This window comes from Rhodnius prolixus, unplaced genomic scaffold, assembly GCF_049639745.1.
Source record: "Rhodnius prolixus isolate KJV_2025 unplaced genomic scaffold, Rpr scaffold_6, whole genome shotgun sequence".
NCBI lineage: Eukaryota > Metazoa > Arthropoda > Insecta > Hemiptera > Reduviidae > Rhodnius > Rhodnius prolixus.
The window spans coordinates 34,057,644-34,084,131 of NW_027411634.1; the positions used below are offsets into that span (position 1 = coordinate 34,057,644).

At 35.0% G+C, this 26,488-nt stretch overlaps 1 protein-coding gene across 4 annotated transcripts in view; it reads right to left on the minus strand.

Annotated features, from left to right (window-relative positions):
• Positions 1-26,488, minus strand: part of LOC141460304 (uncharacterized) — a 762,362-nt gene that overhangs the window by 3,600 nt on the left and 732,274 nt on the right. For 3 of the 4 annotated variants that reach the window (XM_074140196.1, XM_074140193.1, XM_074140194.1), the window contains 15 exons: positions 18,946-19,129; positions 15,377-15,645; positions 10,830-10,975; positions 8,656-8,899; positions 8,196-8,368; positions 7,447-7,615; positions 7,165-7,366; positions 6,323-6,554; positions 5,903-6,053; positions 5,679-5,813; positions 5,087-5,274; positions 3,820-3,933; positions 3,535-3,668; positions 2,770-2,996; positions 270-497 (listed from right to left, as the gene is read on the minus strand). In XM_074140196.1, the coding sequence (XP_073996297.1) occupies positions 270-497; positions 2,770-2,996; positions 3,535-3,668; positions 3,820-3,933; positions 5,087-5,274; positions 5,679-5,813; positions 5,903-6,053; positions 6,323-6,554; positions 7,165-7,366; positions 7,447-7,615; positions 8,196-8,368; positions 8,656-8,899; positions 10,830-10,975; positions 15,377-15,645; positions 18,946-19,129 (2,796 nt within the window). The remainder of the gene's footprint in view (positions 1-269; positions 498-2,769; positions 2,997-3,534; positions 3,669-3,819; positions 3,934-5,086; positions 5,275-5,678; positions 5,814-5,902; positions 6,054-6,322; positions 6,555-7,164; positions 7,367-7,446; positions 7,616-8,195; positions 8,369-8,655; positions 8,900-10,829; positions 10,976-15,376; positions 15,646-18,945; positions 19,130-26,488) is intronic. The other variant, XM_074140195.1, reaches the window with a different exon arrangement.

Below are 26,488 nucleotides of genomic sequence, written 5' to 3' on the forward strand. Positions count from 1 at the left end.
AAGTAATCGCCTATTTTTTCAGGCGGGGCTTAACGTCCAACTACCAATTAGGTGTGTGGACGTGTAGGCGACTAGCAAACATACTTTACTGTAAATTCCACACATTAACCATTAAATAAAATCCAAGACCAAAGACAAGGGAATCGAACCCATTACCAGAATGCATATTAGCTTTGCAGGTCTCGAAACTTTTACCAATACTTGTCTACTAAATAATTCACATTTAAGAGACCAAACTGTACACAATTTTATACACATCAAACATTTACCTGGCTATATAAATCCACGGATGATTCGCCTTTCAGCTGATGTCCAGTCAGGTATGTGTTGTGCGATGATGCAATATAGTAATGAGAGATTGGGTAGTCCATATCCCTTTCATCTGGGCTAACCCTTTCATTGACGAAAGCAAAATTTTCTTTATCCATTAAAAATCTAGCAAACCCCTCAAATGATAGGCAGTTATGTGATCTTAAAGTTGGATCAGGTTCATGACGCTGGAAAATTTTTGAATCAAATCAGTTTGAAAATACATTTTGCAAATTAATAATACGAGTACATCAGAAAGATAAAAGTGTTACACTAAGACCATTCCACAAGAATCTCATAATTTTGTTTTGTATTTTTATAAATGTTCTACATCAAAAGAAAACTATTTGCTCTGATCCTAATCAAGACAGATATTGCTTCCCTAAACTCTCCTGCCAAACCTATTTCTCCCATTACTACGGATATAAGAGGAAGGACGAACCCAGCTCTAACACGCTTGAAAATAAGGAATTATTATGAGAAGCAGCTGCTTCTTATAGTAGAATCTCCGAAGGCAATAGAAGTCCAAAAGTACCCAGCAATAAGCTTGAATGATATAAGTTTCATCAATACAGACAAATATTCTGCAACTTATTAAAGTAAGTAAAGTAATCGCCTATTTTTTCAGGCGGAGCTTAACGTCCAACTACCAATTAGGTGTCGTGGACGGAGGCGTCTAGCAAATCATACTTTACTGTAAATTTCTTTTATTAACCATTAAATAAACTCCAAGGCCTAAGACCGGGGAATCGAACCTAGTACCACAATACATATTAGCTTTGCAGGTCTCGCCTCTTAATCCGCCCGGCTACCTATTCCTGCAACTTATTATGTGGCGTTTATTTCTAAAGTTCACTGAAGAAGCTATGAAGAAACTGCTTTAAAAATTTTTTTTAAAGACCTTAATGCCACCATCATTACCGCGGCTTAAATCGTGGCTTCTCGGGAGAAAACTTGACTACCATTAGAAGAAGTCAAGCATCCTCATCTTAACGCGAATAAAAGGAGGTTCCTTTTAAGTTCTTTGGACCTTCTCTTTCTTTCTGAACTGCTTTTACAATAATTTAAAATTATTTTGAGCCCTTTAAAGGAGTCAAATCCCAAATTAAAACGTGACCTAGCACCCAAAACAGATTAACTTAAATGTTGTTGGCTAAAACTCCTACATTATTATTAGAATTTTTCTGAACTTAAGATTATTTTATTAGTTGCTTGGAATGGAGAAGATCTAATACTCAATAGAATTAAAGCTGGACATGTCTTCCAATTCGCCAATTTCAACAATGAAGAAGCTAACTACATAATACTTAACTTGTATAGTTCCCAAATTTTCAGGCAATTGATTAAAGCTCACCTTGAGAAAGAATCTTTGAGAAGTTAATAAATTGCTTCCGAAAAAACCAAGTTTATATACTGTAAAGTTTTTCTAAAAAAAAACTTTACTTACACAACTAATGCCTGCCACTAGTTATTAAATATGTGGGTTTGATTAACTAATAAAACTCGCTAAAGTTGTAAGTAATAACCTGATTTATTAACACGTTAACATTACTCACATTAACATTTACAAGCAACTAACGCTATTCATTACAGTCACCATTTACAACAGTCACAACAGTTTACTGTTACTTACTCACTTCGTAACGCCACAAAACTGTTCCCCGACTGACCACTGGTCCGCACTGCACCGAATTGCACTAGTCTCAGCTACACTAACACAGCTCCACTCATCAACTGACTAATTGCCCAACTAGCTACCACTGAAGCACTCCGCAACACTGACTCTCCAAGACTAACTCATAAACTTGACTAATAACTATAAACTCTAATAACTCCTTAAAACTTGCTTAAAAACTGCTTAAAAACTCAATTGAAACTGACTTCTCCAGCTGTGTCGGCCTCCTTTTAACTGCGTGCCTCCCTCCAACTGGGACTGCCCTCCTCCAACTCTCTGAGCATAAGTTTCCACGCCCTCCTGACGTTCATTGGTTGGAAAACACATACCGCCACCACCTCAGCTGGGGCCGCCCTCCTCCTACTCTCTGTCACGCTCCTACCTGTCAATCACTGGCTGGGAAAACACATATGCCACCACCCCAACTGAGGCCTTTCTCTTAGCTGGCTTTTACACAGCGGTGGACCGCTACGGCTACGGTCACTAAACTTGAACAATCTAGCCCTTTCCTTTCTAGTCAGGTAGAGACGGCCCTTTTGTCTACACTGTGGTGGCCTGTTACCGACTTTGGTCGCTTAACCCCTAGAACAATCTAGGCCTTTCTTTTCTGCCACAAGTAGATACCGCCCCTTTTGTTTATGCAGTGGCGGCCTGTTACTGACTTTGGTCGTTCAACCTCTAGAACAATCTAGGCCTTTCTTTTCCGCCCAGGTCAACTTCGTTACAATACGATAAAAAAAAAAAAAAAAAGCAGTCTCCTCAAATTGTATCAAAATGTTACTTACTTGAATCAGTTCCTTAACTTCCTCTTCAGTATGCTGTTCAAGCTGTTTTGTTTCCAAAAATTTTGCAAAATTATTCAGCATAATAACTTGCGATTTAGATGTATCAACACCCGCACAATTGGTTACAATACTTGATGTGGCGATTGCGTCGAAGATTTTCTTTTTCTGCATCGCTGGAGTATTTTTATAATCTAACAGATCTGCAGAACTATTTCTTGTCAATAAACCTAAAATATAAAGAAAATCTTGTTTGAAAAATCTTCAATTACTTTCTCATAATTGCAAACTAAAGGTAGTATTTTCTTTAAGTTTCAAATTTGTATTAAGAAGTTAGTAAATTATATGTATGGTAAACTTTACTGATCACGGCACGGTAAAAAGTGGAGAAAGGTTTTATTCACGAAGAACTTACTTCCAATTAACAAATAGATTGGTAATTTACTAAAAATTTCTTTTATCACATTTTGGACGAATCTAGAACCACATTACGAGTATACCTTAATTTGTTGGTGCACGTCTCTAAACATGAATGTTAACGTAGCGTCTAAATTTGAATCTTTCAAAACTTTTACTTAAAATTGTGTAATTTTTTGTATCAATATAAATAAATAATCAAACAAAACTTCATGCAACAATACTCAAAGAAAAATTTATAATGATACATGCTCCTCAAAATACCATCAGTTACTTCAAAATCTATTCTAACGAAAAAAAAAGTAATCAATGAACTAAATTTAAAAAAAATAAATCATTTCAATCACTTACCAATCTTTGGTGCTTTTCCAGAATGTTCTGGTGAACTCTTAAGACTTCCATCGTTTAACGAACTGTCAGACATACTTCGGCATGAAGTTGAAAAGAGATCAAATAAATCTTTCAGATCTTTACGTGCTCTTAAACTGAAATTATGAAAAAGTATTTTGATTTTTTTTTTTTTTTAAAATCAACAAATAAACAAACAAAATCTGTTGACATGCTTAGATTTATCTATTTATTTACATTAAATTGTTTATATAATGTGTTCTGTGAAAAAAATATATGACAGCTTACCTAAAAGAACGAAAAAGTGCGACGAAATCTACAAAATCTAATTGAGTTTCGTGGGTTATTGATCCATGCCTAAGATGGCTCACTGGCCATATTGCTTCCTTCTTTACTCTTTCCCTGAAAATGAAATCATAGCAAAGTGTAACAGCTGCTGTAGGCGGTTGTTGAACATCCAATCAGTGGATTAATCTGCAGGTATCCCAATAAAACTGAATGCGGTCAACAATTAGATGTCGTATTTTCAAAGATTGTTGGAGGTACCAAATTACAAATTTGGAATTAGCTTACAGTAAGGAAAACTCTTAAGTGACTTTAACGCACCATCACCCAAACTATTAGGGACAATTGGGACTGAGATTATTTTAAAACAACTAATTTACCAGGACTGAAGTCACCAAAAACCTGTTATAGCATAACTAAGACAAGATAATGACTTATTCTCCCGGTAGATATCTTTTCTTTTCTATTTTCGAACATATCAACACGAATCGAATGTAGTTTAGGGTTTCCGTACGAAGCATTACAAACGCAAGAGCACCTAAAAATGCTGGTACAAGAAAATGATGAGCCTCAGCAGTTTCTGTGGAGTACAAGGGGAAGATTCCATCACATCACGGTCTTTCAGAATACTTTTTACGAGATTTGGAGATTGGGAGAAAAAGCTTTGAAATAGAACACAAACTAATCTATGTACATTTAAGAGTTACGAGACCCTGCAAACTCGTTACATAAATCAGGCTAATCAATAAATAAGAAAATTAGCAGAAATTGTGAATGTAAAAATAGTTATTTTATGAATACAGAAAAAGTGTATTTAAAAGATAAATCTAAAGAAGGAGAGGTAAAAAAGAAACAGGGAGAAAAAGGAACCAGGCTAAGGCGACCGCTACAAGCGAGAAGGCCACTTCATTTTAGATACAGAAAAATAAACGATAGATGATGTAATTCGAGTCAAAGAGGTCAGTCTTCCGTCAGCTTTAACTAAGTCCCGGGCCAGTCAAGTTCCGAGGTTTTGTTATTAAATATCTCTGAACATTAAGTTTGCTACTTAATATTGATATTTGTATAATATTACAAAAAAAAAAAAAGTAACTCCAAGATTTATAATCAACAAAGATTAAAAGTGGAAGATGAAAATGGCTGGAAAAACTTTGTAAGTGGACGTGATATCCGGAACTTGAAGCTGATTAAAATCCGAAAATGTAAAGATAGTGAACACTAGCAAGCAATATAAAATTAAATTGATTAATTAATCATAAGAATCATTCACCTGTGATGATGTGTAGGACTAGATGAATCCAGATGATCACTAGAACCTTGCGGGCTTACACCGGGCCTCGTTTCCATCTCACTAGAAATTGATCTGGATCTACTGGGTGGTAACGCTGGACTAGGCAGAGTTCTTTTTGGTATATAGCCCATTGACGCTACTTCGCAAACATCTCGACAAGATTCTGGCTGTAATACATAGGAAATTTTAACTTTTTTTTTGATTCTGCAGTTTTCAATTAGGATTTTTTTTTTTTAATTTTGTGAGTTTATGCGTTGAAGAAGAATGCCATCAAGTTTGTTAAGTTTGGAGGGAGAACGTGATGATTTTGGGGCCTCAAGACTGGGTATAAACTCCCGGATCGAAGATCTCTTGACGGAATTGCGATTTTCCTGAATCGGTTCTTAGTTTTACATGATTTGCTCGAATTGAAATACAAAAATTAAGTCAAACTTCATGTTTGTAAAGAATTGTTTGTGAATTAAAAGATAGCTTGGGATAAAACGTTACAAAAAAGATACTAGCACACTAAATGTACAATAAAACAAAATTAATATTCCTGTACTTTTAGGGATATTTTTTTATCACATACCCTAAGTGTTTGAATATTTCCTATGGAACGTTTCTTCTTGAACTTAGCTGAAGCACCTCGACGTAATGTGCCGTTATCTGGTGGAGACATCCCAGTAATATGTCCAGTACTTGCCCAATCTCTTCCTCCAAAGACCTGGAATTTATAGAGGAACCAAATTTTAAAAAATAATTAAAAAAAAATCAATATATAACTAAAAGTAAAACCGTTAAAAATAAAATTACCTTTATCGCATCCACTGTCATCGGCCCCGTACAGTTCTCTTCGTAGAACAGTTGTAGATATTGTTCTTTAAGCCAGAACATCCTACGATCACTTGACTGCAAATGTCTCTTCAGTCCGCGAACAACACAGCACAATCCATTGTACCACAGCCTGGCACCACAGAAATGACAATCTGTTAACCAGCCAAAAATATCGGGCAAAACTTCTTTTTAGGCCATTTTATAGTTATTTTGGGCAAAAATATTAAAAATAAATAAATAAAATTTTCGTAAAAAGGAAAAAAGAAAAACCAATAAATGGAAAAAACAAAGTACAAAACAATTTAAATTCTTGAAGATTGTTTGCCTCTGGTTTAAAGTTATTACGTATTTTTTTTTTTGCTTAAAACTTGCAGTACTTACAAAGTTGTAAAATATTACCTGCAAAGTGTAGGTGGACTTAGCAGAAATAAAACTCTGTTATCGCTCAGATTGGTCCCATAGACTAAGGCTAAACATACATCCGAAGCTGGATACGCGTCCAGCACGTATCTTCGTAGAATATTTGCCAGATCGGGATCTCTTTCACGATCTCTTGGGCCCAATGCGATCTCTTTCACGTAGGCCAACTCTAGGAATCCTTCTTCAAGTGTACAGGAAGATTCGCCCATGCCTTTTCAGATTGGAACAAGGAAAAAGAAAAAAAAGAATTGTCTGTGAAAAAGGCGTACAACAATTTCGAACAATATTTAAACTTTGCTTGAGTATTTAAATATAATAATTGACATTACTTTGTATCTTGATATTAAGCTGTACATATTTCTGTGCATTGAATACCAGAAAATCGATTTTTCTCGAGGAATTTCTGAAGATATCAGTAAATTATTATTTTTTTTTTAAATCGACTTAGTCTTTCTCAGTTTGGAAATCTATCCATAAATTCTTAAAATTGAATATCAAGAAAACAGAATTGGGAATTAGTAGGAAATCACTACACGGACTTCTTTCGCATTCACAACAAACACCAGAAGAAAATACGGGCATAAATAAATAAATAATCCTAGGATATTCTCCCAAAGATACTGCTCAAAGTCTAATTAATAACTGAGATACTACTCAAGGATATTTTAATTTAAAAATACGAGAGAAAAAGAGCGAATAATCCGCATCAAACTAGTTCTAAGAAAGTTGCATCATAAAGCTTGTTAGTTTTAACTTGAAAAAGATTTTTTTACTTAAACTAAATCCGACGCTACATAAAACTTTAAAAATGACTAACTTACCAATCCATTTACCGCAGATACCTTCTTCCGGATTTGCACTCAGATTGTAATCTGGTCCTTGTACTCCACTAGTACGCAAACTGGACCATGCTGGTCTTGTCCAGGAAATCAATGAACAAGATCGTTCTAAGCGGACGAATACAAGACATGAACGGCCTCCTTCAACATCCCAATGCACTGCTGTACTCCCATGGTGCAACATCTATTAAGATATTGTTTAATTAATAAAATTTCCTTTTGAAATATTAAAAAAAAAACAAAAAAGAAATTCTTCCTTTTTACCTGTAGGACATGATGATTAAGGCCTGATTGGGGCGAAGATATAGGGAAGAAGCTGACACCATGATCATTGCCCAGAGGTTGCACTGGTTTATACGAGTCCATTTCATTTTCAGTGTCTTCAGTCTCATCCTGAAGATAAGGCCTTTCTATGCTGACGGTATGAATGCTGCTGCAAATAGAATCAACTTTATATAAATAAATCTGGCCATCTATTAAAAAAAAAAAAGAAAATATGTCAAGTTTTTAAAAGAGGAAGATTTACGGTGACCATCTTTTCAGGGATATGCGTGCGATTATCCCAAGGGTGAAATATGCAGTCACTTACTCACTCATGTTTCTTGGTACCAGAAGAACATCTAATGCATTTGAATTTTTAGGTTTAGGGTATTGTGCAAACTTATAACAAGGGACCAAATCAACTTTTTTCTAGTAGAAAAAGTAAGTACTAAATCTTAAGATAGCTCCAAAATAGTCGAGATGTCATAAGCGATTCTTACTAGCTAATGTAGAATCAAATCGAGTCCCTTCCAAACTAGGTCTATAGCTGATAACAATAAATCTATTTTACTTTCTGATGGGTCTAAATTTAGACCTAATCACCAAGAGTTAGTAAAAGACTATTTTCGATTTTTGTGATTACTATACCCGTGTTTTTCTTGACTATTTATTTTTTTGCCAGGAATAATCATTTTACTTACGCCCCCTCAAAACATTTCAAAAAGATTACTAAAAAAAAACTAGTAACCTACCTAAACTGTTCCCTAAGAGTGTCAATATCTCTGACTCGCGCGTGGTAATGCTGATGAAAAGAAGCTATCTTGTCCATTACCGCTTGAGTCTTGTAGATTTTGTCAAGATTTATAAGTCCACCTGGTCCTATCCTTGTGAAGTAATGATCTTCGCCGTTGTAGTCGGATATAAACTAGAAAATGAAAAACAATTGGTAGGTATTTTTAAAATTAACGACCGGCGATACCATTGGTGTTCGAAATCTATTCAATAAATGCGTTTCTAGCGACAAACAATATACTCTAGGTCTGCCAAACGCTAGAGAAAGAAAATCTATAGAAGCTGAGATTACGGCTGTATCATCCAGCGCGCCACCTTGACTATCTTCTCTAATTATTAATGGAATCCATTTTCAAATTACGACCAAAATGTTTCAACACGTAGGCGATTAATAAAGTAATAAAATAAAAATCAAAATACCTCTAAATGTGTCCGGTCCCCAGCTGGCGCGAGTACAACTAGACTTGGCGTCGTGGACAGTATATCTCTTAGGTCTCTTAGGAACGATCCAAAGAAAGGCACAACTCTGCATTCGGGCATGGACAATGCCCGGCTCAGAGCACGTTCGTATTCTACTGACAGCAGTGCCGCTGACAGAAAGTCTAATACAGGTACTGGTTCTTTTTCTGTTATCGATAACCAAAATGGTTTCAGTTTGTTCGATCTAAAAGCAAAAGAAATGATGGGATAAATTAATAATTATTGAAAGTGCTAGAGTCTCAAGGTAATCTCTAGATATTATAATTATAATTATATTTAAGAACCCTAGACTAAAGATTATAATAATTCCAATGATCATTAATAGTAAATAGCTGAATCCATCAAGAAATATACTTTCTCCAATTCTGACAGATTTCGGAATTTGATCCATCTTCATAAAAAGGTGAAAGATGAGCAGTTGCTCTTTTACGTTAAATAAGTCTATTAAGTAGAGACTAGTCTTTGATTTTCTTGCCTATTACCTTCCCTTATATCCTTGTAATCGCTACGATTGCGAAGTTGTAGCAGACTCCGAATAGCCTTATATTAAAAGGATGGATGTAAAAAATTAATTTTTCGCTATGGCTCGTGGTAAGTTGGTTCACACAGTAACTTGTAACCAAATATTACTAGCGAGACATGAATTCATACAAAGATTAACCTCTACGAAAGTGAACACCTCTGAATAAAATCAGGCCACTGATGAGGGCATAAGTTAAAAGCAAAAATTGAGAAAAAACGCTGGTTTTCAAGATCTACACCCAACAAACCGATAAAAGGAGATCAACAAGTACACACACAATGGATTATAATGTTTACATTTCTTGTACAAATGCTCTTAGTTATACTTAAAAACAAAATACTAAAAAGAATTTATATATGATAAAGAAAATATCAGTACAAACAAATGTATAAACAACATTTGTAAAAACTATATCGTAGTATTGAGTATTGCAGATCTTCTGGTCCATAAGTTGGAGCATCCGAGTGTGACGATATAGTGGACGAGAGGCAAGTAGTTTCCGCCGGCCTACAACTATCCAAAGCGGCTGGAGGCCGAAAGAAACCCCTGCCCCCTTCCGGTCATCCACTCTGTCCATTGCTTCATTTTTCTAGCAGCATTTTTTTCTCGTATTATTTTATAAAAAAGTTCAAAACATAAAAATAAAATACAAATATTATTTATTGTTAAATACACAATAGAGATTAAAAAAAAACTCTTCTCCATTGTTACTATTTTTAATAAATTATTGAGTTCATTAAAATATACAAATAAATATACAAATTTATTTAATAAACAAAAATTGAAGGACAAACTGAATAAGCAGTTTCAATTCTTAATTAAGTGATATAAAGTAAAGTAATTGCCTATTTTTTCAGGCGAGCTTTACGACCAACTATCAAATAGGTGTGGACGGAGGCGACTAACAAACATACTTTACTGTAAATTTCTTTTATTAACCATTAAATAAAATCTAAGGCCTAAGACCGGGAATCAAACCCAGTACCACAATACATATTAGCTTTACAGGTAAATTAAGTAATATAATATTGCATTATATCACGGTGATCAAATTAGAGGGGCACATAGGAGAATTAAAACTGTCCGGTATACCCAATGGCATTGCTCAGAGATAATGAGACGCCCTGGGCACCTGAACAAATCAGGTTTAAAGGCAATGAGATTCTCGACACCCTTCTCATATTTAAGAGCTCTAATAGCTAGACTAAGTGGATCTTGAATTTTCCTAATCTGTTAAGCAGTTAGACGTTAGGTTTTGTGCGGTCTGTTTGTTCAGGAACTGCTTCGCTTTACTTTGGTCGGTGGTAGTTGACTTCATCTACACTATCTTGGGGAAACGTTGACGCAAAATAAGGCAAACAGATAAGTACAAAGTTTCTACATATATTTCAATTGAAAACGTATATGATTTGAGAATATGCCATTGAGTTCTAACAAACCTTCATTGTCTTAACCTTTAAAAAACATAGCTCAATGCCCTTAAGGCTATATAGTATATGCATAATAATGATCATACCCTTTAAAAGAAAAATGCAAACTAATCACTTAGTAGTGATTAAAATTCAAATAAAAAATAAATGGCGAAACTTACTTGAGGCCGGCGACAATTTCCATGGCGCCATTGAAATTGCCAATATTCCAACAAGATAACGCCACTCTTAATATACATGATAATACTGATTTCCTGTCTTCGTGTGTAGGCTGTGATATTATTAAATGGGTCACCCAAGAGCTCACCTAAAAAAGACAAACAAATTGAATAGTAATTATTGAGAAATTACCACGAGGTATTTATTGGCGTGATTGTAATTAACCGTTTCGCAAAGAACGTATGAATGAGTCTATTTTTAGGATTAGATTATTTTGATGGGGAGAAGGAGTATCTATAAGATTACTACATTTCAGAACCCTTAATTTTATGGTTGATACAGATTGCAGGGAATGCAGTATTCGTAGAATCTCTACACCATTAAATGGAAATAGCCTAGGATATAATCAATGGACATATAGAATAGTGACAATAATACCAAGCTCGTCACCCACATCAATGTTAATACTAAATCGATAGACAAACCGTTGAATACAAGAGGATGGCACCAACATGGATCCCCTTGTGGCCTTAACGATGGTAAACTCATAAATGGAAACTATTTCACAGAAAATGGGCTATACGCTTTCCATCCCTGATTTCATTCTTAAAATAACAAGAAGTTCACTTCTTATTCACTGTATTAGAGCCGCAACTTAGGGATACTGGAGATCATTATTTGTATGTAGCTGAAAATCAAAAATATTTAGGCGTTAAACGGGAAGGGGAATTCTCAGTGCCGCTTTGTATGTGTCTTTCTGATGTTTACTGATTCTTGTTGTGATGGATACCGACCATTTAGTTAACATTAAATGGATATTAAATTTAATGGTGGTGGTATTTGAGTAAATTTTAGTTTAAGATTCATGTCTGTCATTAAAAGAGAATTTATTACTTGGTAATGCCCTAAAAATTGTTTAAAAAAAATGCAACAAATAAACTGCAGCAATGCTTAAACTTGGCTTCCGCAGCCTTTTTCGATGTACTGCCGGTATGTATTTCACAGACAGAATCTAAGGGCCGAATAAAGTCATATTTCTATGAATTTGGTCGGCTTCAAGAATGTTACTTTTAGATTAAAAAAGAAGATATATTTCACCATAACATGAAGATAAGGAAATAGTGGAATATATGGCGCTCCCTCGAAAATCGTAAGGAGAAGCTGCCATTTAAATAACCCTATAACATAACCGATTAGGACATTGTTGAGAAAACATAACAAAAAGTTAGCATTTAGCATTTATTTCAAGGACACGTCTGCGTTTGAAAGGGTTAAGATACGTAGTTTAATGGAAGACCAATAGAGTTTAGAAATTAAAGTCTATTGGTCTTGTTACGTAAGACTTTTTAAATGATTCATTCTTGGAAATAGAATGTTCCTTTTAATTAACAACGGTGAAAAGAATAAAATTATATAAGGTTAATTAAAAAAAAGTTCCACCCAAGAGTGCAAATGAAACGGAACAATAGACTCCATGTTTTTGTCTGTAAAAGTGACTGAAGACTGGGCGAATGAGACTGAATGGTTATAGAGAATAGGTGAAGTAGAACAAAAAAGTGTCACAAATAAAATGAAAAAGAAAAAATAGGAAAATAAAATGAAAGTTTCAGGGTGTCCATTGTGCCTCGATAACTAGGCTTCATGGAAAGGCATATCAAGAATTAGGTCAATCATTATAGTAGCCTTGAGAATAGTTTAATGAATGTTTAATTCGTTACACACTAGTCTCGGCTCTTCACTTCAATAATCTGAATCATTGATCTATGATCGATATTCCATAAAAAGAAAAATTGTGTCATCTTCTTTCATTGTTTACTTCAAAAGAAGCACGCAAGAGAGTGTTCTTCAATATGGACGACCACAGGCTAACAGTTATATTGTTTTAAAAATGTATGAAAGAAAAATTGATCCAACCAGTGCTTATTTATTGAGAAAATCAAACATTCTTCACGTCAATGAAGTGTTTATCTCTGGACAATTCTTCAAAGAAATTATTGGTACTAACAAAATCTGAATGAAGCTGTAACTACAATCTCAGAATGTAGTCTAATGGGCAAATTATGATCAGAGTTACATAAAGGTGGGATGGTTTAAAACGTTAATCAGGAAAGTAAATAGAACAACAACCTCTTCAACGGAAAGAAGATGAAGTGTTCAGGATGGTTATCAAAAGTGGTTATTAAAAACGGAAGAGATGAAGTAAGATTTAGAATGTGTTGGCAGCTACAATTGAAATTTATGTGTTTTGGCATTAACATTTGTGGTCAGCAGCCTAAATATGCTTTTACATAATCTACAACATTATCCATTGTTGTCAATATCATTACTTTGTAGATTGCAGATTGTATTAAAAGGGCGGTTCCACCAAAATAGGGTAGGAACGCAGGTAATCCAAAATGCCCATTGTTCCCCGCCCACCCCTCATCTCATGAGAGACACCGGGGCTTTAAAACAACAAATCCGGCCGAAAGTTTGCCAGATGCCAATACAATAAACTAATAAAGTAGTAACAGGACACTAGGGAGCATGGCGACTCAATCGTCCAGTGCACTGAATAAACCTAGAAAGTTCTGGTAAAGATTACCAGATGCCCATAATCTCTAGTAGGGAGACATTTGAACCTTCCGAAGACGAGAAATCTAGTTTTAGAATAAACGGGGCACAACACCTCTACAAAGTGCCGCACAGTTTCATTGGACTCACTACATCCAGCACAATTTGGCCACTGGATGTCCACACAACACCTGAACCAACTGGCGGATCCGGGACTAGCTAAAACCAACCATATCTAAAGAATTTCTTTAGCCTGACGGCAGTTTATATTATCACTTTAATCTCAGCTATGCTTCAGAATACAAATTATGTCCAAAATATGTTCTCGGATGAAGAAGCACATGCATTTCTAAAATGTATCTAAATAAATAAATTTAAAATTGGGGGGCAAGAACTGGTAAACTTACAGATGAAAGTCATTATCATCCGTCAATTTCCTCAGTACCAAAATGTCAACCCTGTTTGGTAAATATATACTACTCTCCCAGAAATTATAGATAAGCGAAGTCTTAAAAATAATGGCCAAACTTCTTTTCAGACTTCTTTAGGCTTTGAAAATTACCGAAGGAAGTGAAGAGACAAATCAATAGAACTAATCAATCAAACTAATGTGCACTACCAATCCAGGTAGTGACTGCCAGCTGATGCTTGTATCGACTCAGTAATCTTTATAATGGCCACAAATTCCTCAAAATACAGTCTCTTGCTTGTTTTACATCATTCCAGACAACTTGCTACTGAACCTCAAGTAGCCCAGACATTTTGGGAAAAACTAATGTCCACTGGTTTATCCTAAGAGAGATTGCTGCTGGGTAGTTTCTCTCCACCTGTTCTCCAAGTCATACCCTCGTATCTTTTTCAAGTGCAGACTTCAGGGTATCTAACTCTGTAAGTGAGAAAAACTAGATAGAAACGGGCCTATCAAAAGTTAAACAAAATTTCCCTATTAACAGTTCATTACATTATTTATTAAAATTTATCTAACATTGTTTAAAATATTAAATTAATTAAAAGTCGGGCTAAAAGATCTGTAGCTAATCAAAAATTAAAAAAAATTCGCTTATCTTGATTTCCTGATACTACCAAGATAGTGACAGTTTGCCTTCTTTGATCTGTTCTTAAAACGGAACTAGATTATTGTAATGGTTGGGTTATGTGCGTCAATAATTGATGTCGCAAAACCCTCCCAAAAAATATTTCTTTCAGGCACGTTTGCCTCCATTAATTATGACAATAATCACTAGGCAGATAGATAGTTTCCTTACCCAATTATTTTATAATCTGTTTTTGCTATTATTCGATAGAAATGGAGCATGGTTAGTAAATGATAGATATGTGGTAGAGATTCAACGGATGTGGTAGAGATTCAACGGATATGGTAGAGATTCAACGGATATGGTAGAGATTCAACGGATGTGGTAGAGATTCAACGGATATGGTAGGATTCAACGGATGTGGTAGAGATTCAACGGATATGGTAGAAATTCAACGGATGTGGTAGAGATTCAACGGATGTGGTAGAGATTCAACGGATGTGTTAGAGATTCAACGGATGTGGTAGAGATTCAACAGATGTGGTAGAGATTCAACGGATGTGGTAGAGATTCAACGGATGTGGTAGAGATTCAACGGATGTGGTAGAAATTCAACGGATGTGGTAGAGATTCAACGGATGTGGTAGAGATTCAACGGATGTGGTAGAGATTCAACATTCTTCATAAATATGCATGCTCTATAAAAATGTATTTATAGTAAGTTAATGAAAAGTACTGACTTGTAATAGCGTGATTTAGCAATAGCTAAATCCTTGAGAATCCTTACAGCTAGATGAGAATATTTACTGAAAACGGAGAGTTTAAGGAATGACCTAGGATCTATTGTAGTTAGAAATTCTTCCCTTAGAACTTTACATAATTATCTTGACCAGATGCGCTCAAAATAGTGTATATCATGTTCCCTTTAATACAAATATTAATACCATACAACAAATACAAACCTCATTAAATCTTTTAATTAACGATCTAACAGAAGCTCTGGGAAGTTCATGTTGGCCACTATGGTGACCAGTTGATGACGGTGGAGGGGGACTGCCACCAAGATCTAGAGTAACCTGCCGTAGATAGTCAATTGGTGGTACTTGATAGAATAGTGCATCCTCCTCTACGGCCAGACGGAGGCTAACCTCCTCCGGAAAGTGTAGCAGTCGCTGGAGACCCTCCAGCTCGCTAGAATCTCCCACCTCCAGGCCTCGTCCTTTTACTACACCTGCAAGAAATAAGATGATATCTGAAGAATAGTTTTTCTTTAAAAAAAAAAAACAACTAAAATTTGAATAGAATCCAAGAAGTAAAACTAATAGCTAAGCAAAAGTGGTTAATAAAATTAGCCACAGATCTTGAGCATCATCTAATTTACAAAGAGCTACTTGAATTTCACTTGGAAATGAAGCCGGCCGAGGGTTCTTTGATTAAATTACTAGTGGTGATAAAGCACCAATTGAAGCTACCAATTCCATTCCACTAGCCACTTGACATAATCACTTCGCCATAATTACTAGTCAACAGATAGTATCTGCAGTTGTTTACAAGAACTAAATTCAATTTTCTAACCAAAAAAACTATGTGGCATCTAATAAATTTATATAAACAAAAAAATCATCCACTAACGATTCCTCCTTATCAGTGGCTAAATCTCAAATCAATTTTACCAATATTTACTCCCATTAAAATCATAAATACGATGATAAAACCGTACCGTTACTTTAAAAAACAAGATGCAGTAGAAGTGATATCTAAAAAGAGAAAGATACAGCTTTTTAGATACCAAAATTTAGATTCCTCAACCCAGCTTTCAGATGCTCTGAACTCTGCAATAATACATGCAGAAAAAGTCTGATACAGGTGACCTAGGAGACCAAAATCTCAATTTATAATTCTACTGAGTGAGACAAAGCTTAAACTATTTTGAATTTTTTCAGTTACGTCAAAAATAAAAAATAAAAATCTTGCTGAACACTCGAAACCTAGAATCAATACGTGTACGAATCGTTTTTCATGAGAGGCGTTACAAGAAGCAGGAAAAAAAAGGTTAACTTTGAAGTACGAATATAAATTAATTACACTTGGTTTAATTGATGGCTTCCAAAATAAAGCACACCTGTTACCGATTTTTATATCGCAATCCGAATCACGTTACACTATCACAGCTTCCATTCATTGCGATCAGTATTCAATAGTATTTAAAACCAAAAAATCTAATAAAAAGATCAATACTTTCTTAACATAATAAATAATTAATTATAAAAAATTATTACAGATAACATGGCAAAAAGTATTCATAGATATTAAAGTACCTAGAACAGTATACTTCAGCACTTTGTCTTTATATAGTAATGATAGTTATCTATAAATAACTAGCTGCGTTTGCCGCCAGGGCTCCGGCTTTTGAGGGTCTGCGTGGGTTTAAAAGGTAAAGGGCGGTTGAATGTACTTTGTTCAGTGTTTGGTGTGGTAACTTTATGAATTCTAGAAGCTTAATTTGTTTCAATGTAAACTCTTTTTTTTTTGTGTAACCAAAAATATAGTATTTTAATATATGCATGGGTTCAAATTAATTCTTTACTTCTTCAATATTTTAAATGAAAATTAAATATTTTTGTGCTAAGAGCTAGCAAAATTACACATTCTACAATTTTTTATAAAATTCTAATTTATATTAATAAGGTGAGCAACAACAATTGTTGTTTTTAATCTATAAATTACCTTCTTCAACTCTAAGTACTACCCAAAACTAAGCTGTGAACGCATTTCTAGTAATAGTCTAGCTTTCACAAAAAAAATTCTTTAAAAAATAATTCAAATTTACTGTTCTTAGGACATCATTAGAAAAAGATGAAATTGTTTTAGGTCAGAAGCAACAAGGTCCGCTTGTAAGTTGATAGGAAAAAATGTAGAATGAAGGATCAAAGCAACGTTGAGCTACAAGCCTGTTGAAGGGCCAAAACTCTATGGGAGCAGCCTCAAAGATTAGTGGAGCATTTTAAGAGTTAAACCAGATGAGCTGAAAGCAGACTAGGTTTTGGGTCTTCCAAGCTGGGGTCTCGGCAAGCTGGTTACAGTCTGGGATACATATAGAGAGGAGTCACGCTAGCCGAAAGGTTAAGATGTAATTGTTGGTTTAGTAGGTTCGATTCCCGGTCTAAGCCTTGGATTTTATTTAATGGTTAATATGAGAAGTTGGCAGTAAAGTTGTTTGCTAGTCACCTCCTTCCAATACACCTAATTGGTTGTTGGACGTTAAGCCCGCATGAAAAAAAAAAAAAAAATATATGCATTACTTAACTGCATAGGTAATTATAATCGAGTTTACCATTGGAAATGGAACTCAGAAAGTGCATCATTCCTTTTTTTTAGTTCTTGTTTTAGGTGGTTTGTGACTCGATTTTAATACTGCACATTCTGGGACAGTTTATGCAATCGAAAAGCCATCTATCAAGCTCTAGGACAGGCTGGAAGTGCAAGTTTGACAAATATTATCCGGTACGCTACCATTTCCCACTTGAGAAATTACTTGCGAAATCGTCTTTATGTTTAATCGCAAGAATTGTTTTACGTGTTCGTTGATTTGATTTTATAATAATAATAATTATAATAATAATAATAATAAGGGAAGGGATTAGCTATGCGGTTAGCATACTGGACTCCCACGCGGAGGTCCCGGGTTCGAATCCAGCAGCTGACCCTTAGATTTTCTCTTCCTAGGAGCTTCTTACAGCTCACTGTCCGGTGATGGACAGTGTTGTCTGTAACGAGAGAACACTGTCCGGAGGCCGGCAGTGCACTGGAAAAAGCTCCGGGCGCTAATGACCTCAGCTGTTGATGCGCAAAAAAAAAAAAAAAAGTAATAATAATAATTATTACTATTATTATTATTTTTTGTTGAATGATTTAAGGCGCTTCAATATCTAACGTTATTGACGCCCGGAGCTTTTTTCAGTGCACTGCCGGCCTCCGGACAGTGTTCTCTCGTTACAGACAACATTGTCCATCACCGGACAGTGAGCTGTAAGAAGCTCCTAGGAAGAGAAAATCTAAGGGACCAGTAGCTGGATTCGATCCCGGGACCTCCGCGTGGGATATTATTATTATTAGGGATGAAAACAATACAATAAGTTGTAACGCTATAAAATCTGACATCATTAGATTTCAATGACTGAAAAGACTTGATTGGAGCTTATTTTCAACTGAATCCTAGCCACTTTGAACGAGAAAATAATATGTAAAACCTAGCCCTCATTAACGACTCCATTCCATAAGCCTCCCTGAATAGCTCTTGGTACAGTGCCGTGGTTCAGTGCCGTAACAAATCGTTACGTCGTCTTTGCTCTGCCCTAAATAACAAAACGATAAATTGTTAAGACAGTGCTTACGCAAAAAAAAAAAAAAAAAAAGCACTGGACGTCTCCTAAAAGAAAGCTTGGCGCAAAATGATCAAAGCAAAGGAAAAAAAACAAACAAAAAACAGTTTAAATTATTATTTTTTTTTTTAAATAATACAAATCATTACTGGTGGTTGGTGTTTTGGTAAGTGCGTATTCGTCAAGAAAATGGCTATCCAAATCTTGCAGGATGGTCCAGAGTGCGAGTCCCACGTCTCGCATTGCAGCAACGGACGGTACGACCAGTGACCACCGGGTGCCTCTAAATTCCAATTGCAGCCGGTCATGAGATCTCCCTCCGCAGACCTGCCACTAAAATTGCCACAAAAAATACAAAATTGCATTTAGTAATATATTTAAAGTTTTATTAAATATCAAGATTTTTGTATCAGTCCATTATTATTATTAATAATTGAATTATGTTGGTATAATGGTCTCTTCTCTTTGGTCGAATGCTAAATAACGATTTTAATATTGTTTCAGCTTCTTCAGATTATCTTATCTAGTTGTAAATCCTAAATTTTCATCTTAAAAGCTTCAATTTAGTATCTTACACTTAAATGTTTTAGCTCACAAATGTGTAGCTCATCCAGAGCTATGTATTTGATACTAACATGTACCTTAATAGTATTAAATTAATATAGCATTCCTTTATTTTAACATAATTGGCTATTAATTCGACATACAATATAGGCATTCTTAACTGCAGTTACTATAAAAGCAGAAGATTTAATAAGAACTGAAACCGAAACATTCTTTCCATACAACAGGTAATTTTAATCCCTTTTTCTAAAAATTTTGTTTATTATGCGATATGAAAGTAGAATTAATACGAACATATCCAAGACAGGTCACTAAATAATTAAAAGAAACAAATATAAGAGGACAATTACCTGGCTTGACAGCCGTTGATCAACGTTTACACCCTTTTAACAGGAGCTACATGATTAAACGACCATCTTTTAACATCAATAATTGTAATAATTAGGCTTCCATTCGACATAATTAATCAAACTTCTGTCAGGTCATCAATAATCTTCGATTTCTCTCAAATATTATTGTCAAGTATTTTGTAGAGTGCGCTCAGGAGGAACAAAGCTCTCTTTTCCTCCCCCACTGAATTCTCTGTACTAGTACTAAGCGATAGTTTTGGATCCGTCAACAACAGAATGTTTAGGTTTCATTTATTAAGTAGTGCCTGGACTAAACAAAGTCAGCTGTTGAATATAAAGCGGCGTGAAGTTCATTGTTTCTTAGGTAAAGTTCAAATTAAATTGTTCCAATTCAAAGAAAGTAACGTTTTGTGTGAAATAAGTACTCTTCAAAAAATCAGAATACTTATAAATAATCAGATTTATAATTTAAATAATAAGTGAGTACTTGAAGTTGGCCAATTCAATGTTTTTATTTAAATAAATTCTTTTGTTTATTTCTTGTATTTTTAGCAAATCCTTAACATTAAGTTGAAGAAATACAAATAAATCAGTTAACTAAAACGTATCAAAGTGATAACAAAGTTCACCAGAAAAACAAGCACAGATTGGAAAGAAAGTATATATATATATCTGGTGCATTACAATGATTAGAAAAAAGTGAAATAAAGAGAAGCTTTTTAGAGAATGCAATGAATACAACAGCTGCATTTGCAGTTTTATCTCACAAATGAAATACTACACTAATGCAAAACACTGTAAACAGGCTCAAGTCTAATTAATCACTGAAAATGAGTTCCCATATGGAAGAAGGAATAAGCTTAAAATTTTATGAAAACATTAAAAGGGATTTGATGAATAAATATGTAAAAATTTATTACAGTTTATTGTTAAGAGAAAATGAAACTACTGTAATAAAACGCTTATGCGTAATCTTTTTTTAAAAAATATTACAATTGTAATAGCTTTTTAAATAATAATGTAAAGAAACAATATAATAAAACTCTAAAAGATTAATTCTCAAGTAATTAAGTTTTAAGTAATATCTTTAGAATAAATGCTTAGCATGAACATTTATTTTAAACGGAACCAGAGATCGGAACGCCACTTGTAAAAAATAACATTTAAAGAGCATCAGTTCCTGTGGAAAATTGAGAAAATCCCACCTCCCAAAAACTGAAGAAGTTTCAGTACAATGGCATTCCCCGGGAAATCGATTCTAATCCAACCTTATTACAGCGTTTAAACGGCTCTTAGAACCATATGAAATGGAAATTAAAATCACTGTAAACAGCTTCTGCCTTCCTTGAAAATCAAATTTAAGTCATAAAGGGGGCCGAATAATTCAAGTAGGTAACCAATGGATCTAGGTCAAATCTGAATTAATTATGATTAAATACTTAACATACCAAAAAATAGAATTTTATTTACAATAAAACAGGGAGCTAATCCCCAGAAGAGGTACTTGGTATACCAACGAAGTACCACCGTTCAATTATAATCCAGAACCGTACAAGCCACTCGAGAAAATTCTATTATAAAAAAGAAAACAGTACTATAGTTAAAAACTTAAACTGATTTGGAATGATTTCCAATAAGATAAGGATGATTTAAAAGTAAAATTCTAGCTGGGCCAGTAATTAAGATTTGGTTTTACAGTCGAGAGTTATGGGTTATATATATATATCTAAGTGTAAATAAAAAAAGAGAGGTAGTCAAATGACGTGGTCTAATCGTCAGATGGAATCAATAACATGACACAATATTAAATTTGATTTTTTTATTGAATCTGGGCTGAATTCAATTACTATAATGGGCTTTCTTTGAAAGCAAATAATTCAATGAATATATATTTATACGAGGGTCGTTTGAAAAGTCCGTGCAAAGTCAGAGAGATAGCACCACTGGGACGTATCGAGGTTATGTTTAGTTAGTAGCATCTCTTGGAAGAACACACACCAAGTTTCAGCCAGATCGGTCTATTTCTTTGTGTTTGGCATTCGTTTGAATCGAGGAAGTCGAGTGATTTTCAAAAAATGGACGAAAAAGAATTTCGTGTGTTGATTAAACACTACTTTATGAAAGGCAAAACGCCTCAGGAGACTAAAGAGAAGCTTGATAAACATTATGGTGACTCTGCACCTTCGATTAGAACAGTTTGTTTATAAGTGGTTTCAAAATTTTCGGAGTGGCCATATGGGCACAAGTGACGCTGAACGTTCTGGACGCCCTGTAGAGGTTACTAATCCAGAAATCATTGATAAAATCCATGATATGGTGATGGATGACAGAAGAGTGAAGGTGCGTGAGATTGCTAGTGCTGTGGGCATCTCGAATGAACGGGTACATAATATTTTGCATCAACATTTGGAAATGACAAGCTATCCGCAAGATGGGGGTGCCGCGATTGCTCACGCTTGACCAAAAACGAAATCTTGTGAAGTGTTGCAAGGACGGTTTGCAGCTGTTCCAGAAGAATCCGCAGGACTTTAAGCGTCGTTTCGTCACTGTGGATGAAACATGGATACATCACTACACTTCTGAGACCAAAGAACAATCTAAACAATGGGTTACCAAGGGGGAATCTGCGCCAAAAAAGGCGAAGACCGTTCCTTCGGCCGGAAAGATTATGGCGAGTGTCTTTTGGGATTCGCAAGGAATAATCCTCATCGACTATATGGAAAAGGGTAAAACTATTACAGGTGCATATTATTCATCGTTATTGGACCGTTTGCAAACCGAGCTGCAAGAAAAACGCCCACGATTGGCCCACAAAAAAGTCCTTTTCCATCACGACAACGCACCAGCTCACACCTCAGCAGTTGTGGTCGCAAAATTAATGGAAATAGGGTTCCAACCAGTGTTCCCTCTAAGCTGTGCGCGTGTGCGCGCGCACATAAATTTAAACATAGCGCACATGAAAAATATTTGCGCGCACAAAAATGTTTTGATTAAAACGAAACAAAGAAATCGATTGCAGGAACATATGGGTATGCTGATGAGAGTAAAATCAGTTTATGCTGAATGGTTAAAACCAAAAGGCTGGAGAGAGAAGTTATAAAATAAATGCCATTAATAAAAAATGTAATCCTTAATTCTAAAATTGTTCAATTATAAGTAATTGTGAATTGTCGTTCTTGTATGTTTGTTTTGACAAATGTATTAATTTAAAAAAATAGAAGCGGACAACGTTATTATATTGTAAGTATTTAAATTTTCTTATTTTTCATTTGAATGGAAATGGGAAGCCACAGTAATCAGCTAAATTCTGTCTTCACGAACTATTGTGTTGACTTGATTTTAGGGTAGATTTTTCATTGGGTTCCGTTGTAATGTGTGGTATGCTGTAAGATCTAGTCAATGCCTATAAGTAGGAACAAAATTTGGCTGAATATTAATACTATTATTGTATTGTCTTTTTTGCACTTTTTTAAATTGTCGCACAAAATTTGTTTATTTTGGAAAAAAAACTGCACACGCCTAAAAAAGTGCGCACACAGGTCACAAAAGTGTATAAGCCTAAAAGGAGACTATGTTGAAAAATAAAAAAGGTTTACCCCAAAAAATTAAGTAGTTTTTATTTTTGCACGGACTTTTCAAACGACTCTCTTATATACTATAACCTTTTGTATGCACAAATATTGAATGCTATTCTGCTACTAAATTTAGAAGTAATTCAGCTTTCGATTCAGAAGAATAAAATATATTTTTGTAAATGTTCGTGGTGGCACAATTCAACAAAATAGAGATTGCCTTAAATAATAAATGTAGAGTATAATGTTTTAATGTTAAGTAGTTTATAAATTATTTATGTTTGTTTTTGTAATATTCTGTAATTAATACAGCCCAAGAACTTTGACTAATTTTGTTTCGTTACTTTTTTAATGGGCAAGTGACGACCATAATATTCTACGTGTTGAATAGTTGGAGTTGTAGTTCCGTTGATTGCCAATAGATCGCAGTTGAATTTACTTATTGGGACTGCTCTCACCTGGTATGAGCGCTACTTGTGAATGTATAGTTGATTATTATGGTGTACAACTGTTTGATGGTATTTCTTTTCTGTTACTTCTGTTTCTAGTATGTTGTATGAAGCCACTCCAAACGAATCAGAGCCACTTAATTAAATCTCACGTAGTTTAGTCAAAATGAAATGGAATCAGAAATGGACGGTCCCCATTTCAAGATAAAAACTTGTTTGTCTGCGATTTTGGGTTTAAAACTCATCATGTCTCGTTCAAATTGATATTCTTGAAAGTACGAAAGATCTAGATTCACTCTTTAGTACAAATATTAAGCCCTGAAATGGCAGAGAAGAATGAATATTCTTGCCAGTGCGAGAAAAAACAAAAAAACAAATTATGGCTGAGAGAAATCAGGACTTGTGAAGCGGGAACAGAGTGAGAAAACAGTTACACCCTCTTCTCGGCTTAAGGATAAGCAGAAAAACCAAACGATGACTCATAATTATATAATTACATGTATAATTGATAAATGATTATTCATAAGAACGTCATCTGTCTTTAGTTAGCCTAAAGTTTTGGATCATTTTATTCCTGGTTCGTTTGGGTTACTTTTTACTAATAATCTAACCTAATTATTTTCATTTTTATTCCAGGATGCCTGCCACAGATTCAGATACTAAAAAACTGGCCATGTGTTTTCTGAAAAATTTAATGCTGCCTCTTCTCTCGTTTACTTTTTAGAGTTGTCCGACACTTTGAACATCGGAGGATCATATCCAAGATAAAGAAATGTTTCCTCAATATTGTCAGGATATTGTTTTATGTTTCCTAGTCCCATAAGTAAAGGAAAACAAGACCAACAAAGCTAACCTAGATAAAAACTCCCTTTATTTCACAGAACTGCACGTCAACATACACTCCTTAAAACCACTACTAATATCCTACTGACACACATACACATCGCCATATAGCATATCATAAATGTCTTGCTTGCGTGCCCAAGGCGGAGCACTATTCATCACTTTGTTTCATTACGTGTTTTTTTGTGACTTTGTACGGTTTTTATTATTGGTTTCACCATAAAACGAATTATTAAAGTAATAGTATTAGAAAAAAATAGCGTGTAGAAATGCCCAGTTTATTTTTACTATTCTTAGGTTAGAATTTTTTTGCTTTTAAATTATTATCTATTTGTTAAGGTCATATTTTTCTTAAGTCCATAGTCGCCACCCATTTGTAATTGTATGTAAAAATGTCACTAAGAATTATTACTGAACATTCTGACTAATACGGATTTTCATCTATCATTAGAGATAGTGATGTTTTTTTCTCGACCGTTGTTGATGGATGTTTTTTTGGGGAATATCGAGGTGAGGTCTTTAATAAAAACAACTTTTTTGCTTTATACCAACGTTTCGGTAATTTTTACTACCTTCTTCAGGGTCTGTACAAAAGGAATATTACACACTAATATGGATACAAAAATTGAAAACCAAAAAAATAAAAATAAATAAATAATATTTGGAATAACTTACATTATAAAAAAGTTTGTGAAGTTTAATGTAGAGCTACGAGTACGAGGGTCGTTTGAAAAGTCCGTGCAAAGTCAGAGAGATAGCACCACTGGCGCGTATCGAGGTTATGTTTAGTTAGTAGCATCTCTTGGAAGAACACACACCAAGTTTCAGCCAGATCGATCTATTTCTTTGTGTTTGGCATTCGTTTGAATCGAGGAAGTCGAGTGATTTTCCAAAAAATGGACGAAAAAGAATTTCGTGTGTTGATTAAACACTACTTTATGAAAGGCAAAACGCCTCAGGAGACTAAAGAGAAGCTTGATAAACATTATGGTGACTCTGCACCTTCGATTAGAACAGTTTATAAGTGGTTTCAAAATTTTTCGGAGTGGCCATATGGGCACAAGTGACGCTGAACGTTCTGGACGCCCTGTTGAAGTTACTACTCCAGAAATCATTGATAAAATCCATGATATGGTGATGGATGACAGAAGAGTGATGGTGCGTGAGATTGCTAGTGCTGTGGGCATCTCGAATGAACGGGCACATAATATTTTGCTTTAACATTTGGACATGACAAAGCTATCCGCAAGATGGGTGCCGCGATTGCTCACGCTTGACCAAAAACGAAATCGTGTGAAGTGTTGCAAGGACGGTTTGCAGCTGTTCCAGAAGAATCCGCAGGACTTTAAGCGTCGTTTCGTCACTGTGGATGAAACATGGATACATCACTACACTCCTGAGACCAAAGAACAATCTAATCAATGGGTTACCAAGGGGGAATCTGCGCCAAAAAAGGCGAAGACCGTTCCTTCGGCCGGAAAGATTATGACGACTGTCTTTTGGGATTCGCAAGGAATAATCCTCATCGACTATCTGGAAAAGGGTAAAACTATTACAGGTGCATATTATTCATCGTTATTGGACCGTTTGGAAACCGAGCTGCAAGAAAAACGCCCACAAAAAAGTCCTTTTCCATCACGACAACGCACCAGCTCACACCTCAGCAGTTGTGGTCGCAAAATTAATGGAAATAGGGTTCCAACTCGTTTCACATCCCCCCCTATTCTCCAGACTTGGCTCCCTCGGACTACTATTTGTTCCCCAATATGAAGAAATGGCTGGCGGGAAAAAGATTTTATTCAAACGAGGAGGTGATTGCAGAAACGAATGGCTATTTTTCAGACTTGGACAAATCCTATAATTCGGAAGGGATCAACAAACTAGAGCAGCGTTGGACGAAGTGTATAAGCCTAA